At 35.8% G+C, this 22,948-nt stretch overlaps 1 protein-coding gene across 5 annotated transcripts in view; it reads right to left on the minus strand.

The window, feature by feature from the left end:
* Positions 1-22,948, minus strand: part of PRPF39 (pre-mRNA processing factor 39) — a 37,981-nt gene that overhangs the window by 9,365 nt on the left and 5,668 nt on the right. The window contains exons 1-5 of one of the 5 annotated variants that reach the window (XM_041759251.1): positions 11,213-11,338; positions 10,949-11,017; positions 10,683-10,845; positions 10,436-10,554; positions 4,915-5,082 (exon numbers count right to left, since the gene is read on the minus strand). In XM_041759251.1, the coding sequence (XP_041615185.1) occupies positions 4,915-5,082; positions 10,436-10,554; positions 10,683-10,769 (374 nt within the window). In that variant the 5' untranslated portion in view covers positions 10,770-10,845; positions 10,949-11,017; positions 11,213-11,338. Of the gene's footprint in view, positions 1-4,914; positions 5,083-10,435; positions 10,555-10,682; positions 11,339-11,765; positions 12,108-22,948 lie in introns of those variants that run through there. The other 4 variants (XM_041759248.1, XM_041759249.1, XM_041759250.1 and 1 more) reach the window with 4 other exon arrangements.

The raw sequence follows: 22,948 nt of genomic DNA on the forward strand, positions 1-22,948 counted from the left end.
ATTTTCATTTCCTTCCCAACCCATCTAATTAATACAAAAATAATAAGCATACTATGATGACTCTCAAAACTTTAACTCAAGCCCATACGGTTTTCCTCAATTCTAAATTAGTCTATCCAATTGCCAAAACTCTGCACAAGGAAATAGGTTAAACTAAGAGTGGTTTGAAAAACAGTCACTTCACTTTTACATACTTTATATATGTGTGTGTGTGTGTGTGTGTGTGTGTGTATATATATATATATATGCAAATTTTAATCAAAAACACCAAGTTGAAGAGGTAAAACAGCTACACTATCTAAATTTGGAACATTATGTATAATATCTTGAACTATATTATGTAATTTTTATGCACAAATCAACACCCTCAGCATTTCTAATCTTGATTAATGGTACTGCCAACCACTCAGTTTCTAAATCTCTTTGACCCTATTTATCACTTATATTCCATTGGGTACCAGGTCCTATTGATTCTACCTTCTAAATACATCTTCATGTCCTTCTCATTTTTCACTGGATAAACATAAACTGGGCTTGTAGTCTCTAGTATCACTATGTCCATCTCAACCCTAATACTATCAAGAATGTTATCAGAATGTAAACAAAAAAGGGATGCCTGGGTGGCTCAGTGGTTGAGCATCTGCCTTTGGCTCAGGGTGTGTTCCCATGGTCCTGGGATCGAGTCCTGCATCAGGCTCTCTGCATGCACCCTGCTCCTTCCTCTGCCTATGTCTCTGCCTCCCTGTGTGTCTCTCATAAAGAAACAAATAATTTTTTAAAAGAAGTAAAAAAAAGAAACCAAAATAGCAAATATGATCACATCTCCCTCCTGCTACAATAACTTCTGTACATTTACCCTGCATTCAGGCTAAAATCCAATTCCTTAGATAGCCTTTCATATTCTGACCTAGACTGACTTCTTCTAATTATTAGACATACTTGTACATGTACCTTCTCTTCCAATCTTACAGGCTTTTCCCCAAGTTTCTTAAAACTGATTTCGGCTATTGACACCGCAATTTTCATGGATTTTAAGGCTCTCACAAATATATATAAATAATATTGGAATCTAATCTAGATTTTGCAGAATCAATGGATACAGAAGCTTAAACTTGATCCATTTTACCACTGGGACAGAAAAAATACAGACTGCCTTAATTAAAAAAAAATTAGGAAGTAATCTTCAAAAGCATAGTAAGAAAATGAACAGATTTATTATTCAGATAAATATTAAAACTCAAAACTGTTACGATACAAATAAAAAGCTTTAAAAAAGATAAAATTCGGGATCCCTGGGTGGCGTAGCAGTTTGGCGCCTGCCTTTGGCCCAGGGCGCGATCCTGGAGACCCGGGATCAAATCCCACGTCGGGCTTCCAGTGCATGGAGCCTGCTTCTCCCTCTGCCTATGTCTCTGCCTCTCTCTCTCTCAATCTCTCTGTGACTATCATAAATAAATAAAAATTTTAAAAAAAAAGGATAAAATTCCTAACTATTTACAGAGCACAAATTGACTACATTATCTAAGAAACTGTTTCAAATGGGGATAAAATATTAATACTAAGCAGTAATTTTTTTATCAGCCTTTCCTACTATAAAGCTAATTTATTCAATAAAGAATGGCTGAGTGTCTAATATGTATTGAGCCCTATTCCTTCATATTTAGGATAAAAAAGAATAAGCCTCAGAAACTGACAGATGTACAGAGTGGTATAGAAGAGACATAATTTCAAAGCAGTGTTATTAATGTTTAAATGTATGCTGGGGCACCTGGGTGATGCAGTCAGTTAAGCCTCCAGCCCTGGTTTCAGCTCAGCTCACAATCTCAGGATCATGCTCACTCAGCATGGAGTCTGCTAAAGTTTCTCTCTCTCTCCCCATCTCCCCTCCTGTCATCCCCCCACCTCTGCTCGCTCTCTCTCTAAAATAAATTCTTAAATATATATATATAAATGTAAATAAATAGGCAAAGTGCTGGCACAAATGACAGAACAAAGACTTCCTATTTTGGCAAACTAGATAAAGTTTCACACAGAAGACATTAAGCATACTGTATGGTTTTGAGTAATATAAGTTAACCAGAAAAATGGCAAATAGAAAAGGTATTACAGCCACAGAAGTACAAAACAACAGTGCCTACTGGGAAATTATCAGTATTTACATATGTCTGGAGCTTAGGAATACCAGAGACTGGGTCTGAGAAGTTAGATCAACATCACAAACTCTCATGCTAAGGAAAATTTTAAACTACCTATTTTCTTAGAGATAATGTCATCAGTATACATCCAACGTACAAACCTACACAACAGAAATACTTTTATTACATCACTTAGAACACTTTTCTTATAAGATTTATCTATTTGAGAGCAAGGAAAGAGAGTGCACATGCACACAAGTGGAGGGAGGGGCAGAGAGAAAGGGAAAGAGAGAACCCCAAACAGACTCACAACGGAGCATAACACGAAGCTTGACCCAGGTCTCAATCCCAGAACCCAGCAACCTCCACAAGACCTGAAAATCATGCTCAACCAACTGAGCCACCCAGGTGTCCCTGAACACTTGTTTTAAACATATGCTTCCTCCTCTATACTTCTGACCAGCTTGAGGGCCAACACCATTCACACAAAGCTTCTTTGAGCCCTTATTTCTACAACTTAAATGGCATACAATCTTTACATAGCAAGCACTAAATAAATGACCAAACAGGAGGAATATATTAGGCAAAAGAACACATTCCACTAGTTCTCAAAGCAGTAGGTCATGTCCTAAGATTTACTTAAACACCACATGTGTGTTTGCTACATACATTGATTAGAAAAGTGGTTGTCAATATATTAAAAGAAAAAGCAGATTAAAGTGCAGTATGTGTAATATAATCAACTAATATCTATAAGCATATATGCAATTTTTAAAACCCAGTGGGATATTGATTTAACAACAAAAAGAAAGATTTGGAGGAGACTACACTAAGAACTTTGGAGCCACATTATCAAGGTTCCAATCAGCTTCCAACCACTAACTCTGCAACCTCATGCAAGTATTTTAATCTTTCTGTGACTCTACTTCCATAAAATGGGGATAATAAAAGTACCTATACCTCACCGGCTTGTTGTGGGGATTAAAAATATTATCTGACATTCAGAACAACATCTGGCATACAGCAAATGCTATGTAATAAGTGCTTCCTAATTATATTTTATTTTTCTTACCAAAAATAAAATTCTTATCATCATAGACTTTATTGTATACTGTAGATCCTAGAAGAATTGGTTTAGGAGAAGGCATCCTCTTTGCCTCATAAGGATTTTTAAAACCTTTGTATTCACTTATTCAACAAATATTCAGGGCAGCCCTGGTGGCTCAACAGTTTAGTGCCATCTTTGGCCCGGGTGTGATCCTGGAGACCCGGGATCGAGTTCCACGTCGGGTTCCCTGCATAGAGCCTGCTTCTTCTCCCTCTGCCTATGTCTCTGCCCCTCTCTCTCTCTCTGTGTCTCTCATGAATAAATAAATAAATAAAATCTTTAAAAAACAAAAAACCAAATATTCATCAAGCATTTCCATGTGTCAAGTTTTAGGTCTTTATCAAGTGTCTTCCTAGGTCATTACACTCTAGAAACCTGGGCATCTCCTCTATTCCATAAAAAAGAGAGACAGTATATTCAGATCTACACAATTCCTATTCCTAACCTGGATCTGCATAACTTCTGCTCTCTTTAGCAAATTGATCCACATAACTTTTTAGATGTTTCAAACAGTCCTCTACTTTTTTAGTAAAGAAAAATTTAGAAAAACACTTACTTAAAAAGAACCTAAGTTTATAAGCCCTAACACTATACTACTTATAAAAGTTATAGCAAAAATGTAGAAAATATGTTGGCTAAAAAAATGCAAGTACGTATCAACACAGCAAATACTTGCAATACAAACTTTCTTGTTCAGAAGGACATTGAGTCTTTATCAGTGGGATATTTTGAGTACAGCAGAAAACAGAACATGGAAATCACATCACACAAAATTAGCTGTTTTCAAATATGCATAAAAACGAAATGATACCAATCATGACAGAAAATCATAGTGAAAAATTTAAATGGAATTACTTTTAATTGAATATAAACAGATTTAGACCTACTATGTGAAATCATCTTTCACCATTTGGTATAAGGTATTATATGAATCACAAGAATGTACTGTTAGTACACCATTAAGTTGTTTTTTATTTAAGATTTATTTTTTAGGGGTGCCCAGGTGGGTGAGTCAGTTAGGCATTTGCCTTTGGCTCAGGTCATGATCCTAGGTTCCTGGGATCAAGGCCTATGAACTCAATCGAGCCTGCTTCTCCCTCTACCTCTGCCCCCAATTTGTGCTTGCTCTCTCTCTAGTGTACTCTCTCTAATAAATAAATAAAATCTTTGAAAAATAATTTTTTTAAGTAACTTTACACTCAACATGGGGCTTGATCTTACAAACCTGAGATCAAGAGTCACATGCTCCACAGAGAGCCCACGCCAAGGAACCCCAAATAAATCATTAAGTTTTAAACAAGCATCTTTCTGTGCCATGTACTCTATTAACTTAGTACCACAAAGAATAGTTAAACTTAGGTTCTTTATTCTCATTCCTTCACACTGAAATATCTACTCTGAAATGTCTTAGATAGAATTCCCATTATTCTTAATCCATAAAATGGATAAAGAAAAATTTCTGTTTAAAAGTAGTAAAATTCCTAAACATTTCATAAAGTATATGGAAAAATGTCAAAATTTAAAAGTGCATAAATTGTGGTTATCAGCAAGAAAATTTATTCCTGTTTGTATCTAAAAGAATCTCACATTTCAAGAGAATTATAATCCTCAATGCTAATTAATTACCTGAATAATCAAATATATTTTAATGATCAGATTTTTTCCACCCACCTCTGAAAATGGTGACTATACAGCTGTGTTGGAATACCAAGAATACGATCATATATAGCTGTAACTTCTCTCAGGTTTCCCTGTTCATTTTCCCAGTTTATATACATTTCCCACAGTCTGTCAGATCGGAAATCTGTTCCTGCAGCTAGAACAGCATGCTCGAAAGTTCTGAAAAATTAAATTACCTCTAAGTTATCTTTCCAAAATAAAATCACTTTTAAAATATTATTTCTATACCTTGCAAAATATATAAACATCAAATCATTAGGTTGTACAACTGAAACTAATATATATCAATTATACTTCAATTTAAGAAAAAATAAAAATAAAAATAAAACATTATCTTTAAATTTCAAAAGATCACGCTAAAGTCAAAATTACATTCATCCGTTCCTATACAAGTAGGGAGTAAAAGGCAGAAGGAATAACAGAAAAGTGTATGATAGCTACTTTTTAAAGAGTAAGTAAACATAGAATATGTATACTTTTATGTAATTTTATCTTATACAGAATTATAATGCAAAACATACACATTGCAAACATACAGAGTGACAATGTAGACATTTAAATATGTGTGAAACTTGAAATGTTTGTTGAATAGATTCATTTACAGCAGAAGAGACAAATTTTATCTCAATTTAAAGAATCATTTTCTGGCAAAGTAACTCTCCAAGAAGGGACCCAACTGCCTTGTAAGGTAATGAAAAGTATACATACATTTCAAAACTTTCAGAAGTTCTCTTCTGATTCTAAAATTACAGATTACTAAGAAACAAAACAAAACAAAACAAACACCACTACCACCACCACTACCATGTGCTTTTAAACTACCTAACTCATTTCAAGAGATTTTTGTAAGCAATTTTAATCATTGGATTTGATATCCCAGTTGGATAAAACTTTTAGGTACATATTTTCAAAATGAATACATTCAAGAGGGATTTTTAATGGTATAAAACTACACTATCTGAATTAATCTACAACTTTAATAGGATTCCAATCAAAGCTCTAACAAATTTTGACTGGAACAGGTGAAACATATTCTAACATTTAACATTCGGCTAACATACCAAAAAACCAATGCAGAGGGCATTTCCTGAAAAGTATCAAAAGAAATTAGGAAACTATAGGAATTAACAGTATGGTGATGGCTAGGAAACAGAAAAATAGGTCACATAATAGCTCCAAGAAAATAAAACAGATGAGTATACATGTGAGAATTTAGTATATAATAAAGAAATTTTAAATCAATGCAGAAAAGTTGGACAAAATAAAAGGTTAATCTATCTTAAGACAGATTTAAATGTCAGATGAATGATAACACAAAAAAACTTTTAAAAAATTAGAAGAAAATACCAGATTTATATATTCTTGGCAAGACAGGCACAAGACTCACACCAATAAAAGATTAAAGACTGAACCACAGTAAAAAAAAAAAAAAAAAAAAAAGATTAAAAAAACGATAAAAAGACATCCTAAACAAAGTTTAAAAATGTTCTAAAACTGGAGAAATATGGTAACATACATAAAAGGATTAAGAGTGTGTATATGCATGCATGTACACATGTATATGTTTGCACCTGAAGTTTTCAAGACAATAAAATACATGTTACTGCCCCTGCAGAACCCCAAAATGATTCAGAAAATTAAAGCACCAAACAAACACTAAGAAATGTGGGGGGGAAGGAAGGTTGGGAGAGGAAGTATGATAAGAAAGTAAGGAACTAAAGACAAGACGTTTACAAGAAGGTTTGCCTTAAGGAATGGTAAGAGATCTTAAACTTCCTTTCATACCCAGCTGTGGGATTTCAGGAGCTAGGTATACATTCCCCAGGCAGATCAGATGATCCTTCAATGAGAATCTGTCTGGTACAGTAAGGCATAAGGATACCACCACTGGAACTCCCCCAACAAAAACCTGAGTGGCCATTTGATCACCCTACTGTGAAGCCCACCAAGCCAGCTAATAATAGCCTGCATACAAGACACAGAGCTTATATTCAGTTTATTAAAATATAATCCTTGGGATCCCTGGGTGGCGCAGCGGTTTGGCGCCCGCCTTTGGCCCAGGGCGCATTCCTGGAGACCCGGGATCGAATCCCACGTCGGGCTCCCGGTGCATGGAGCCTGCTTCTCCCTCTGCCTGTGTCTCTGCCTCTCTCTCTCTCTGTGACTATCATAAATAAATAAAAATTTAAAAAAATAAAAATAAAAATAAAATAAAATAAAATATAATCCTTAACATAAGCAGAAATCAGACAAGTCAGAGATGAAAAGAAAAAAAAAAAAAACTTCAGAGGAAACAGTGCTGGGAGCAGAGGAAAACTTCCAACACTTCTTAATACTTTTTTTAAAAATAATTAAAAAAAAAGGGATCCCTGGGTGGCGCAGCGGTTTGGCGCCTGCCTTTGGCCCAGGGCGCGATCCTGGAGACCCAGGATCGAATCCCACATCGGGCTCCTGGTGCATGGAGCCTGCTTCTTCCTCCGCCTGTGTCTCTGCCTCTCTCTCTCTCTCTCTCTCTGTGACTATCATAAATAAATAAAAATTAAAATAATAATAATAATAATAATAATAAAAAAATTATTAAGCCAAGAAACAAGACTAGGAAGATATAAGAAAAGGAACAATAAACAAGAAAGATTCTTGGACATTAAAAAAAAATGATGGCAGATATTAAAAATCCAATATAAGTATCAAAGAAATACCTCAAAAAGTCAAACAAAATATGACAAGTAAAAAATAAAAAAATTAAATGATGAAAACAGAAGATCTAATGTCCAACTATTAAAAATAATAGAGAAAACCACAGGAAAGAAATTATTAACATAAGAACATACACAATAACATTATTTATTAATTTTATTATTTTTCTTAAGGTGAACTCTATGCCCAACCTGGAGTTCAACTCATGACCCCAGGATGAACATCCTGGGGGAGCTGCATATTGTATTGAGCTGCATATTGTATTGACTGAGCCAGGTAAGCACCCCAATAACATTTCTCAGAAGAGAAAGACGTGAGCACCACAGATTGAAAAGGTCTATTAAGTAAGCACAGTAAATTACAAAAAGAAAACCCACACCAAAGCATACCATTATAAAATCACATTTATATCAAAGATAAAGAGAAGATTTTAAAAGCTCCCATGAGGAAAAACAAGCCATACAAAGGGAAGCCACAGAGTTATCATACTTCTCAATAATACCACCAGAAGCTAGAAGAGAATGGAGAGATGCCTTCAAAGCCATAATGAAAAATTACTTCCAATTCAAAATTCTATGCCTCACTGGACCATCAACTGGGTGTTTCAAACTTACAAAAATCTTATTTTTTTTTTTTTCTATCCAAGAATCCTTTATCAAGAAGTTATAGGACACACTCCTCTAAAGGTAGGCATAACATTAGAAACGACAAATACCCACCATTTGCTTCGACGTGAATGGAACTGGAGAGTATTATGCTGAGTGAAATAAGTCAATTGGAAAAGGACAAACATTATATGGTCTCATTCATTTGGGGAATATAAAAAGTAGTGAACGGGATTAAAGGGGAAAGGAGAAAAAATGAATGGGAAATATCAGAAAGGGAGACAGAACATGAAAGACTCCTACCTCTGAGAAACAAACTAGGGGTGGTGGAAGGGGAGGTGGGCAGGGGTGCGGGTGACTGGGTGATGGGCTCTTGACGGAATGAGCACTGGGTGTTATTCTATATGTTGGCAAATTGAACACCAATAAAAAATAAATTTAATAAATAAATAAATAAATAAATAAATAAATAATAAAGGTAGGCATAAGCCAAGAATAAACAGGATCTAATAAAGTCTCAAAAATAGAGCTTGAAATCCCAGGAAAAAGGTAAAGATATTTCCTAGAATCACGAAGAAGAAATCCCAAAATAATTGCTGTATGGCAGAAACAGAACAGAGCAACCAATCCAGACTATAGAAGACAAGGTTCCAAGAGGGATATCCACCAAGAGGAAAGGTTAAAAATGCAATTTACAAATTTCAGAGTAGAATTCTCCTTCACAATTTTCAGATTACATAAATAACACCAGACAGGGATCCCTGGGTGGCGCAGCGGTTTAGCGCCTGCCTTTGGCCCAGGGCGCGATCCTGGAGACCCGGGATCGAATCCCACATCAGGCTCCCGGTGCATGGAGCCTGCTTCTCCCTCTGCCTGTGTCTCTGCCTCTCTCTCTCTCTGTGACTATCATAAATAAATAAAAAATTTAAAAAAAAAAAAAAAACACCAGACATATACACTTTTTAGCTTCCAAAAAATAACTTACCTAGCATTTGTACATTGTGGAAAGTCAGTATTAATACTGACTACCAAAAGTAGCTATTGGAGGGAGTGGGAAGTTTTCTTTCTAAGAAAACTAAGCAAATAGGAAAAAGGGAGAGTTGAAAAGCAGTAATTAATTCAAGGAAAAATAAAAGGCCCTGAAACGTATCCATATTAGAAAAAACAAGAAAGGGAAGACAGGGTATAAGTGAACTAAAAATCTCATCTACCATAACAAAACCATGATGTAATGAAGAGAAAGAAAGACCAGGAAAAAGCTACTATTATAAAAATGTAGAAACAGCTAAAATACTTGGAGAGGTAAAGAGACTGCTTTTTTGTTACAAGCAGTTTCAACAGTGACTTTTTAAACTATATGCACATACTTTGATAAAAACAAAAATAAAAAACACATTTAAAAATTCCTATAATCGGGACGCCTGGGTGGCTCAGTGGTTGAGCATCTGCCTTTGGCTCAGGGCATAATCTCAGGATCTGGGATGAAGTCCCACATCAGGCTCCCCGCAGGAAGCCTGCTTCTCCCTCTGCCTGTCTCTCTGCCTCTCTATCTGTGTCTCTCATGAGTAAATAAATAAATTTTTTTTAAAAATTTAAAAATTAAAAAATGAGATCACTGGAGGTTAAAAAGAATGTGTCACGACTAAAAGAAAATATGACTACTCTCATATTCTGTGGGAGTTTAAAATTGATACCACTTTTGAAAGAACATACATTAGATAAAACTTAGCTATGTTTTCTCTTTGGCAAAAGTTCCACTTCTAGCATGCTCTACATAAATAATGATAACTACAAACATGTTTACTGCACCACTGATTATTTCCTATAAATAAAGATTTGGTCAAATAAAATACAGTACTATGATATCACAAAATACTTTTGCAATGCTTGAAAAAATACGAGAGATTCTAAAACATTCTATTACATTAAAAAAATCAAATATGTACAAATATGTATGTATATGAGAGAACACACAATTCAGAAACCATGAAGGGAATGGGATTGGGGACATAAGGAACAAGAATATGAAACAAGGACATTATTATCCACAATTTTTATAATCATGTATAAGTTTATTACATGTATCATTTTTTTAAATAGTAAAAAAGAAATCTATGTTAAACAGTTTAACATTCATGAGTAGTTCTATTATCAACATCAGAATACTTATTTCTACTTTGAATACATTTGAATATCAATGTTTAGCATACCCTCTTATTGTACTGTTTGTCTCAGGATCACCAGGGTCCAGTGTTTCTTTTAAGAAGTTTATATAATGTATCCATAGGTCAACACTAAGAGGTATTGCCTGAAGCCCCCGCCGATACACCTAAGAAGAAAACAACAAACTGTACTTCAAATATTTAATTATTTCTTAACAGAGAGGCAACACTGTGTTATCCGGTGAACCTTAGAAATACTAATTACTGGAATTTTGTTTAAATAATCTACCATTACCATTTGGGTGGAGGTTGGATAGAACATGGCAATGTTCTGATCCCCACGTGCAGAGTCTTGATCTTCAAAGCGCAGCAGTCCCTGCATTCTGACCGGGTTGTGTGGGCAGGCTTTGGGTTACAGACCATAGGGCACAGACCCATTAGAGCATCAATGACAGCGTCTGACCAAAAATGCAATAAGACGTAGCAAATGTGACTAGCAAACCAACTATATTGTTTGGAAAATGAGAAATAAATGTAAGTGAGAGAAAAGCCCTGCCCTACTTGTTAAGCTGCAGTGTAATACAGAGGCTTGCACTGCAAAGCTTGACAAACTGTAGAGGTTTAACGCACCTGCCAACAAAGAGAGAAAATATTAGCTACAAATGCCACAAGAGTGACAAATGCAAATAAAATACCCTATAAAATTGTTTGACCATAAATCGTAGGTACTGCCAGCCAAAAAAAAAAAAAAAAAAAAAATTTTGTTTCGTTATTATTTGGCTTACAGTACCTAATGGAGATAATTTTATTCAGTAATGTACGCACCTCATCTGATTGTTTAATGTTGTCATGCCGCTTTTCAAGGTCTGCATACTTTTTCCAGTAACCATAGCAATACGGATAGTGTATGAAAAATTTGTCAAACGCTTTCCTGGCAGCCATCAAGTGATTCTGACGAAAATAAAACAAGGTGTTTAAAAATCTTCGAAGTTTTTGTCAAAAAATATTTATTATTTCTTCCAAATGTATTATCTCAAATAAAATAAATGGCAGATTTAAAAATCACGCACACACAACAGCTCTTTTCCCTACATATTATAGTCTTATCCTTTTAACAAAAGGAAGGAACTATTAAATAGCAAGGTAACTTTTTACTTCAGTGATTATACACACACATGCGCACACATACATAAAACAATTATTACAAATATTAGACTTGGACAAATGTCATGAAAATTATTTAAAGCTAAAAAATGTACATATATTCAGTTTAACCTGAAAATTATAAAAGAGGCAACTTTAATTACAAAACAGTAAACCTCATCTGATATTACTTGATTAATCTATCCCTTCTAGTCCCATTTAAATAGTTACTAACCTCCTGTTCTACATACTGAAGCAAATATACCCAGCCTGTAAAATCCTGAGGATTGTTCTCTACAGTTTTCCAGAATTTTTCATATTCTGGAGGGAAATTTGTTTCTGTTTCTGTCACTGGCAGGTCCACAGCATTTGCTATTTCATTTTCTTCTGTAGTTGCATTCACATTAGGCGATCCATCAGGGGACTGTTCCATTTCCGTAACATTCATAATCTCAGTACTGAAATCAGCAGATTGTTCTACCACTACCTCTGAACTGTTGCCTGTGCTGCCATTACTAGAATTCCTGTACTCATCCATGTGAGAATTTTGCATAGTTGTTTGTCTTCAGTTAATGATCTGTGGAAACACAAATAAAAAGGAACATCTTCCAAATGTTTATTTGGCATCATCAAAACCACCTTTTAAAACCCCAGTTAGCTATTAAAGGAATATATTAATTTCATTCTTGATCTCTAAACAATGGAACCGTGAATCAAAGAATACACGTATACTAAATCTGGGAAGATGTTGACATTTTGTCTCTAGAAAAATTGCATTAGCCATGTGGTGTCACTTTTAGTTGTCTATCCAATATCGTCTCTCATCATCTTCCTAATAAAATACTGTTTTTGGTCAGGGTATCACTATATTTAGCCCCTTACAGGGAATCCTGAGATTGAAAAGGGTATCTGCTGCAAAGCTCTGGAAAAGATTTTGTTTTTCTGATGAAAAGGGACAGTCACAGGACACCTGGGTGGCTCAGCGGTAGAGCGTCTGCCTTCAGCTCAGGGCATGATCCTGGAGTTCTGGGATCAAGTCCCACATCAGGATTCCTGCATGGAGCTTGTTTCTCCCTCTACCTGTGTCTCTGCCTCTCTCTGTGTGTGTCTCTTATGAATAAATAAAATCTTTAAAAAGGGGGGGGCAGTCACAAATAGTGTGGGTTCTACTACTTTCTTCCCAGTTTGAATGTGAACATACCTAAAACAACTTATGTCCTTGAAGCAGTCAATATGGGAATGGCAAGAAAAATTAAGAAATGCTAGCTCTGACATCATCAAGCTACTAATAAGACAATGCCACTTCATACTGTGTAAGAACATAAGTTCCTATTTGTTTAAACTATCAATAGAGGGATCCCTGGGTGGCGCAGCGGTTTAGCGCCTGCCTTTGGCCCCCAGGGCGCGATCCTGGAGACCCGGGATCGAATCCCACATCAGGCTCCCGGTGCATGGAGCCTGCTTCTCCCTCTGCCTGTGTCTCTGCCTCTCTCTCTCTCTCTCTCTGTGCGACTACCATAAATTAAAAAAAAAAAAAAAAAAAAAAAATTAAAAAAAAAATAAATAAACTATCAATAGACACATTTTCTATTACTTGCAGACAAATGAAGTCCTAATTGATTAACCCACTAACAAAGCATGATAATGTCCATTTCTTCATTTCCCCTTGTCAACACTAAGTATCATAAAACCTAATTTTTGTTCATTTGATTAAAAAGAAACTATCTCACTGTGATTTGCATTTAACTGTGAGAAAGCTGAATTTCTCTTTTTTCTTAAATGTCTTCGTCTTCACATCCTTTATTCAAATTTTCTATTACATTACTAATTTTTATCCTTAGCGATTCATACAAGCTCTTTTTAAGCTAGGGAAATAAGATCTTTATAATACACATTGTAATTTTTTGTGTTTTTCTTCTTTCTAGTTTTTTTGTGTGTATTGAAGTTATCTTGTAAATTGTCAAGCAGATATGAAATCCAAATTTTAAAACATTATTTCAAAATACAGTGAAACAAAATTTTTCCCAACAAAGGAGAAATTTAACATGTAAAATCAGGAGACCTTCTGAGGCTGAATGCCACTGGAAGAACTATAACCAGGTAAGTCTATGGAACATTGTTTTTTTTTTTTTTTTTTTTTTAAAGATTTTATTTATTCATGAGAGACAGAGAGAGAGAGAGGCAGAGACACAGGCAGAGGGAGAAGCAGACTCCGTGCGGGGAGCCCAATGTGGGACTCAATCCCAGGACCTCAGGGTCACCTGAACTGAAGGCAGACACTGAACCACTGAGCCACCCGGGGCCCCAAGTCTATGGAACATTAAAAAAAAAAGTGGGGATTGGCTTCCGGATGGCTCAATCAGTTGAGGGTCCAACTGTTGGTTTCAGCTAAGGTCAGGATCTCAGGGTCCTGGGATATAGCCCCACATGGGGTTCTGCGCTCAAGGACATCTGCTTGAAGATTCTCTCTCTCCCTTTCCTACTGCCCCTATCTGCACTCATGCATGTGCATGTGCATGCTCTCTCTCTCTCAAATACAACTTAAAAAAAAAAAAAGTAGGGGGAGGAGAGAGAAGAGAAAAATAAAGAAGGGGGATAGTTAGGGTGGGGACAGAAAGTTAATGGCCTAATGTACGTTGTCCAATACTAATTATATTCCTGGTAGAGAATTATCTACGTATATAAGATAAAATCCTTACTCTAAGGTTTATTAATTTATTGAAAAGCTATCAAAAACAGGCAAAAGAGAAAGAGAGAATTTAAATGAAACAAAGTCAAAGTTTAGAGAAATCAACTGAAAATTACATCCATCTAGAAGAGCTTCATGAAATACAGAACTGGGTCTTAACTTTGAAAAAAAAAAAAGAATAATAATGAATTATTCCAGAATAGAAAAAAGCCCACTTGACTTGATGGAACAATCTTCTTGACAGTAGACAAAGAGGCAGAAATTAGGATTGATTCAAAGATGAGAGAGAAACTGACCAGAATAAACATGGTTTATATTGGGGAAGAAGGGTAAGCAGCAGAGTAAGCAGGGCAGAGCCAGAGGGATTTAAGAAAAAATGACAGAAGTACACAGGCATCTGAGAAGAAATAATACAAGCAACAAACCTGGTTGGTACATAGTTAAAAAAGAATCCAAAATATCAGACTACTAGAAAAAATAAAGTTCTCTTCTCATAAGCTTTTCCAGGTTTAAGCCATTTGAGGCCCTAGCAAAAGGCAAAGAAGTTCTCTATTTTTTTTCTTTTCCCCTTCCTTTATTTTTTTAATATTTTATTTATTTATTTATTTATGAGAGACAAAGAGAGGCAAAGACATAGGCAGAGAGGGAGAAGCAGGCTCTCCACGGGGAGCCTGATGTGGGACTAGATCCTGGGACTGCAGGATCATGCCCTGAGCCGAAGGCAGACACACAATCTCTGAGCCATCCAAGGCATCCCTCCTCTTCCTTTAAAGAAAAGACACATTTGAAGATTAATTTTCCATATGCAAATTAGTCATTGGTTTTTGTCTTTTGATTTCAAAGCCGCTGTCAAACAAAAAAATCTTAGGTTGATACATTGAGTCATTTACTACAGGCCCTATTCTAATTGCATACTTAAGTGAGACATAATGGTGGCCCCATTCTAATTGCATACTTTAGTGGGACATAATGGTTTCTTCTGCAATCAGCAAATTTACCACACCCCTGCATCTATCAATTATTCCACACCCTACAATTAAAGTGTTGTAAAAAGAATTAAGGATATCATCCTTACCCTTCGGAAATCATTTTTCTGATTACTCCAAAAATCACAGAGCCAAAATAATAATACACTGAAGTTATTTTTTTAAATAAGTTTTTCCAACATATTCTTCATAATGTGGCAATTAACTAGTCCCACGTTATTCTTGACAACAACCAGTAACTTCCAATTGGCAAAATAAAACAGCAAAGGGGCAAAAAATATCAAAAGGAAGGAGACAACAGTGTGGTTTTAGCATAAAGACAAACCAACAGAACAAAGAGCCAAGAAATAAACTGCATATATAGTTAATGATTTTCGACAAGGGTTCCAAGATTATTCAACAAAAAAAGGGCAGTCTCTTTAAGAAAAGGTGCTGGGAAAACTGGATATTCACATGCAAAAGAATGAAGTTGGAGCTTTACCTTACACCACATGCAAAAATTAACTCAAAATGGACTAAAAGCCTGAACGTAAAAACCTAAAAATATAAAATTTCTAGAAGAAAACATAGGAAAAATCTTCAGGATACTGGACGTGGCAATCATTTCTTGGAAATGATACCAAAAGCAAAGGGAACAAAAGAGAAAACAAATGGGCTATACCAAACTTTAAAACTTTTGTGCATCAAAGAACACAACCAACAGAATGAAAAGACAACATAAGAATAAAAGGAAATATATGTAAATCTTATATTCCAATTAGGGGTTAAATCTTTGTACATTGTTGGTGGGACTGTAAAATGATAAAACTGTTAACAGAAAACAGTATGGAGGTTCCTGAAAAAATTTAAAATAGAAGTAGTGAAAAAAATAAAAAATAAAAATAAAATAAAATAGAAGTAGCGTATATGACCTAAGAATTCTAACTTGGTATATATCCAAATTAACTACATGTAGAAACTCAAAGAGCTATATGCACACTCACATTCATAGCAGTACTCTCCACAACAGCCAGAAGAAGGAAACAACCCAAATGTCCACTGGCAGATGAGTAAACAAAATGTAGTATATACAACGAAATATTATTCAACCTTTAATTTTTTTTTTTTTAGAGGAGGGAGAGTGAGTGCAAGCAAGGGGAGGAGGGGCAGAGAGAGACTCAAGCGGGCTCCACACCCAGCACGTGCGAAAGCAGGGCTCAATCTCAACCCTGAGATCACAACCTAAGCCAAAATCAAGAGTTTTTGGTTTTTTTTTAAAGATTTTATTTATTTATTCATGAGAGACAGAGAGAGAGAGAGGCAGAGACAGGCAGAGGGAGAAACAGGCTCCATGCAGGGAGCCTGATGTGGGACTTGATCCCGGGTCTGCAGGATCAGGCCCTGGACTGAAGGTGGCGCTAAACAGCTGAGCCACCCGGGCTGCCCCCAAATCAAGAGTTTTAACTAAAATCAAGACATTTAACTAACTAAGCCAATCAGGTGCCCCTATTCAGCCTTTAAAACGAAAGAAATCCTATCATATTCTAGATGGAAGAACCTTGTAGACATTATGCTAAGTGAAGTAAACCAGTCAAAAAAACAACAACACTGTATGATTCTACTTATATGAAGTAACTAGAGTAATGAAATTCATAGAAACATGAAGTAGAATGCAGTTACCAGGGAATGGAGAGAGGGAGAAAATGGGAGTTGTTTAAGTACAGTTTCAAACTTGTAAAATGAAAAGTTCTGAGTATGCCTGGGTGGCTCAGTGGTTGAGTGACTGCTTTTGGCCCAGGGCATGATCCGAAGGTCCTGGAATAGAGTCCCACATCAGGCTCACCTCTCACCACAGGGAGCCTGCTTCTCCCTTTGCCTATGTCTCAGTCTCTGTGTGCCTCTCATGAATAAATAAATAAAATCTTAAAAAAAGAAAAAAGATGAAAAGTTCTGGTAATCTGTTTACAACCATATGTACTTAACACTACTGAACTACACACTTAAAAATAGTTAAGGTAGATTTTATGTTATGTGGTTTTTATCACAATAAAAAAAAGGTAAGACAACTACTTAAATATAACCAAATTAGGAAATATAAAGTACAAAAGACTAGAAATTAGAATTTCCAAATCCCTTTCACTTTTTTTTTTTTAAGTTTATTTGAGAGAGACAAACACAGCAAAAGAGCACACAAAGGGAGAAGCAGGATCCCTGCAGAGCAGGGAGCCAAACTCAGGGCTTGATCCCAGAACCCTGGGATCATGACCTGAGCCAAAAGCAGATGCTTAACCTACTGAGCCACCAAGGCACCTTCATCGTAAGATATAATAAGATAAATATTATAATGAACTAGGGGGAAGGGGAGAGTCCTACTTCTCTCCCTTAATAGCCTATGATCCTAGGGTCAGTCTTACTTTCCTCACTTCTAAATTAGAGAGTAATAATAATACTTTCACAGGAGTGTTAAGAACATCAGATGAGACAGAGCATGTGGAAGTCTATAAATTCACATAAACAAAAGTATCACTCAAATAACAAATTCCTCAGAAAGTATTTTCCAAACATAAGATGTTATACTTTAAAATACTAAGGAGGGCAGTCTGGGTGGCTCAGCGGTTTAGCGCCGCCTGCTGCCCAGGGCTTGATCCTGGAGACCCGAGATTGAGTCCCGCATCAGGCTCCCTGCAAGGAGCCTGCTTCTCCTCTGCTTGTGTCTCTGCCCCTCTCTGTGTCTCAAATAAATAAATAAATAAATAAATAAATAAATAAATAAATAAATAAATAAATAAATAAATAAAATTATAAAATAAAATACTAAGGAAAAGGGCAGCCTCTCACTCTCATTCTCTCTTGCTCTCACTCTTTCAAATAAATAAAATCTGTTTTTAAAAAAGGGAAAAGACAAAAGAGGGAAAAAAAGCTGTTGACTTTGACATCATAAAACTAGTAGTCAACAGTTTATCAAGAGGTCTATCTTATTTCTTAATTTTTCAATTTTACACATTTTTGCTGTCTTACTACTAGAGAAGATTAAGATTTAGCTATTATACCAAACATGCTTCCACAACTTCTCTCTCACATACATGCTCCAATTTCTATCAGTTCGGAGTTAAATCAATATTCAGATTACATCAGTATGGCTATGTAAACATTTTTTTCAAGGTATCTTGTATACTCTAATTACATTTCCTTGCTTCTACTTCTTTAAATCTTTTCTCATTATTTTCATATACGTGGTTTTCTTTGAAAATTGACCTCAAACTCCTGAAAAGCTCTTATAAAAGGCCTTCAAAAACAACTGACGGGATCCCTGGGTGGCTCAGCGGTTTGGCACCTGCCTTTGGCCCAGGGCGCAATCCTGGAGTCCCAGGATCAGGTCCAACGTGGGAGCCTGCTTCTCCCTCCTCCTGTGTCTCTGCCTCTCTCTGTCTCTGTCTCTGTCTCTGTCTCTGTCTCTGTCTCTCTCTCTCTCGGTCTATCATAAATAAATAAATCTTAAAAAAAAAAAAAAAAACTGACACCAGGGCTTCCTGGCTGGCTCAGTTGGTAGAGCATGTGACTCAATCTCAGGGTCCTGAGTCTGAGCCCCAGTTGTGGCATAGTTTATTTAAAATAAAACAAACAAACAAATAAAAAAACAATTGATACTCATTTTCCCTTAGGGAGACATCCTTTTTGAAACAGCTAACCTTCTGCAGCAATTCAGACTGGTTTGTCTTGTCTAAGTTTGTTCACTTTGATACAAGGAATTCCTTTCACTCCTTTCCTGGGCTGAATCTCATTTATAACAGCCAAAATCCTGTTCTTTCTTGATTCTCTTTTAGAGAATCATTTCTATAAATTTCTAAAATAGGGTATATGGGGCAAAAAAAATTAAGACTTTTCAATTCTAAAATCCTAATAATTGAATGACAGATTGTCTAAATGTAAAATTCTAGAATGAAAATAATTGTTTCTTAAGAGTTTTTAAGGGGGGGGGGGGGTGCCTGGCTGGCTCAGCTGCTGGAGCATGCAACTCTTAATCCCAGGGTGGTTAGTTTGAGCGCCATGTTAGGTATACAGATTACTTAAAAAAAAAAAAAAAAAGTTTTGAAGGAATCTTTGTTTCCTAGCAGAAGGTGTTGTTTTATGTTTTAAAAGATTTATTCATTTTAGAGAGAGAGAGAGAGAGAGGGCACACACAGAGAGGAGGATAGATGGAGAGATGGAGAGACAAGAAAAGAGAAACTGATCCCAGACTTCATGCTGAGTGTGGAGAACAACGTAGGGCTCAATCCCACAAACCCAAGATCATAACCTGAGTTGAAACCAAAAATTGGGGGGGGGGGGGGGGCGGAATCCCTGGGTGCCTCAGCGGTTTAGCACCTGCCTTGGGCCCAGGGCATGATCCTGGAGTTCCAGGACTGAGTCCCACATTGGGTTCCCCACAGGGGGCCTGCTTCTCCCTCTGCCTGTGTCTCTGCCTGCCTCTCTCCCTCTCTCCCTCCCTTTCTCTCTCTGTCTCTCATGAATAAATAAATAAAATCTTTTAAAAAAAAAAGTTGGACACCTGACCAGCTGACTATGCCACCCAGCCGCCCCTAGGGTGTTGCTATATAGAATACTTCTCTAAAAAAAAAAAAAAAGATACTTCTCTAAAAAAAAAAAAAAAGAATACTTCTCTATATGTGACCTGTTTTTTTCTCCGTGGTAGTGTTTAATCCATGTGTTCTCAAATTCCGAAATGATGTGCCATAGGAAGTCTTTTCTACCATTTTTCTGGCATTCATTCGGAAGGCCTATTTTAACCTAGATATTTACATCATTTAATTCATATATTCCATATTTATCATTTATGTGACAATTTTCTCCCCTTGGTTTTCTCTTTTATCTTTGTTGAACTCACATTACTCGGGTGTTGGACTTATTGGATGATCCTCTACTTTTCTTATCTTTTCCCACATTTTCTCCTATCCCTTTGATTCATTCTACTCTGAAAGACACTTTTACTAGATTTTTAATATATGAATCAAAATTTTAATTCCTTTTTACCCTGAATAATCCATTTTACAGTTTTTTATTACTGTTTCACTGGTGCAGTACCTCCTGCTATCTATCTGTAAAATCACTTTAAATTTTCTTCTGTTCTCAGCACTGTCTCTCTTCTGAGTGTTTTTTGACTATTTGTTTTGGTCTCTCAAGTAGAGTGATCTAACTGCTGTTCAAGTGTGAGGCATCACACAAAATCAGAAGCTAAAGCTTCAAAATTGGTGAACTTCAGTGCAGGATGGCATTCTACTGAGGGGGAATTCACTAAATGTCAGTGCTTTATTTCATTTCCCTGGTGTTAAGTTTTCCCAAAGAAGAATGTTTCAACTTAAAAATGTATAAAGAAGGCAACAAGCATTCTGGGAGCAAAGAAAACAGGACTAGAGATCTTACCACTCAATATGTAAACTTTCATTCAATTTCCCATTTTCATCAAGATCCTTCATCCTGTCCCAACTCCCACCAGCTGTGTCAAAACTTCTCTGGTTCCACCCTTTTCAAATAATAAACATTCAGGTTTCTGTTGGCTGAACTATATGGAGAAGTAAAATCTAGAGTCTACACTACTCCAGACTTCAACTAATCCTAAAATTTTTAGCTCCAAGCAGCACTCTCATCTAAAGAGACACTTGATAACCAAGATTCCTGAGCCCTTCTGGAGTTTTGTGGGAAGATCCCTCTTATTTCTTATGAACTTCCCTCTCTGCAAGCACAGAATGAATGCAGAAAAATGAAAACCTAAGTTTACCAGTTAAATCAGTCCATCTCTTTCTTCCAAAAACGTTAATTCTCATGTTGATACTTCCTCTTGTCTTTTGTCCTTTAGGGTTTACACGATTTTGTTTTTATGTTATCTTATTTTTTTATTTTACTGAAATTAGGTTTACAAATTATGCTGAACCCCATTCATGCAGTATTTTTTAATAAATTTCTAACCAATATAATTTCCTTCTGTAATAATAGTCATTCAATAGATATTTAGTGAGCAACTTCCATGTGTCAGATACTACTGTTCTAAGCACTGGAAATTTAACTGGGAACAAAACAAAGTCCCTATTCTCAAAGAGCTGACATTTTAATTGAAGAATATAGACATTTCTTTAAAAAAAAAAAAGTCTACAATATGTACATGATACTAAGCGCTATGAACAAAAAAAAAGAGGAAAGGATGATATAATAAGAAAGTCAAATTATACAAATATGTAGAGCAAGAGAATTCCAGGCAGCAGAAAAAGCACATTCTGAGACAACTGCTTGTTTAGCATAGTCACAGAAACATAGATAAGCAAGAAGAGGACTACAGCTGGATTTATTTAAGTATCCCTCAATCTGGTTTGAGTCCTCCCTAATATTTAGCTTTACTGAATACATCATCATCAACCTCATGTAATGCCCATTTTCATTTAGCATAAAGCATTAACATATTCTGACCTACCAATAACACTTGTAGAATTTTCTCATAAAGAAATACTGAGGAAACCAGAGGCAACTTATTGGAAGTATTAGACTAACAAAGCTGCTATACAAATGAGAAATACACAAAAAAGTGACATTTTTCTAGTTAGAAATAATTCTTTTTAAAGCCCATTTTAGAGAATCATGAACAAGCATGTTCATTGCAGCATTTTTCCTAAGAAAATAACCATCTGTTGGTTCACTATCCAGTCCAGCCTCAACCACTCCCAATAAAAATACTAATTTCTCATAATGAGCTATTTGTCACAACCAGTGGTCAGTCTTTATCCTCTTAGATTTCTACGAAGCTTCCATTTCCTTCTTAAAATTCTTTACATTTCCAAGAAGTAAATCTATTATGATATCAACCACCAAATCCTCTCCACCTCATTTGTAATGTTGCCTTTCACCGCCCCCCCAAAGTATTATTTGCTTTGTATCTCTACTATAGAACTCCTGTAATGGCTGAAATACTTAATCATCACTGGTCCACCTCTTCCCTTGGTCACAATGGATAAAGTATCTCTGCCCCTAACAAAGGTCATACCCTGAACTCATGATTTGATCATTTCTCCCACCCATCTTCTCAGGAATAGTGTTTCTTAAATTATCTTTACTCTCCCGTTATCAGTTTCTCTCAGTGTCTTAAATCACTTCCACTAGCATTGTCATATAAATAGTTTTCTTCTATTTAAAAATTTATAACATATATACTACAATTTAGCTTAAACACAAGCAAAGAACGGGTAATCAGTCATAAGCTATGTTAAAGGTTTGGATTTTGTTCTAAGGACAAAGGCAATGAAGTTGAATTGAAACTTGTTATTTCTACTTCTGTAGCCTCCATTTACTCTTCAATTCGGTTTCTTCATCACTCTCTAAAATTTGCCAAGGTCACAATCTTCTTGTTTATAAGTCCAATTAATTGAACATTTCCTAATTCATCTTTCTGATTTACTCTTTTAAATAGCATCCAACAGTAATGACTTTTTACTTGAAAGGTTCTCTTTTCTTGCCTTCTCTGACATATTTCACCTAGCTTTCCTCCTACCATTCTGAAGAATTTTTTTTATATTTTATATTTATTTTTAATTTAAATTCAATTAAGAATTTCTTTTTCTTCTCAACAATCTTGTAAGAATTGGTAGTACCCGAGATTTTGTCCTCAGCTCTCTCCTTTTTTTCAATCAACACTCTCCTTGGGCTAATAGTGTTCTTCCACTTGATATATTTTCTTCACTTGACTTCCAAGTCACATCATCACCTCTCCTACTTCACAAT

Source organism: Vulpes lagopus, chromosome 6, assembly GCF_018345385.1.
Source record: "Vulpes lagopus strain Blue_001 chromosome 6, ASM1834538v1, whole genome shotgun sequence".
NCBI classification, from domain to species: domain Eukaryota; kingdom Metazoa; phylum Chordata; class Mammalia; order Carnivora; family Canidae; genus Vulpes; species Vulpes lagopus.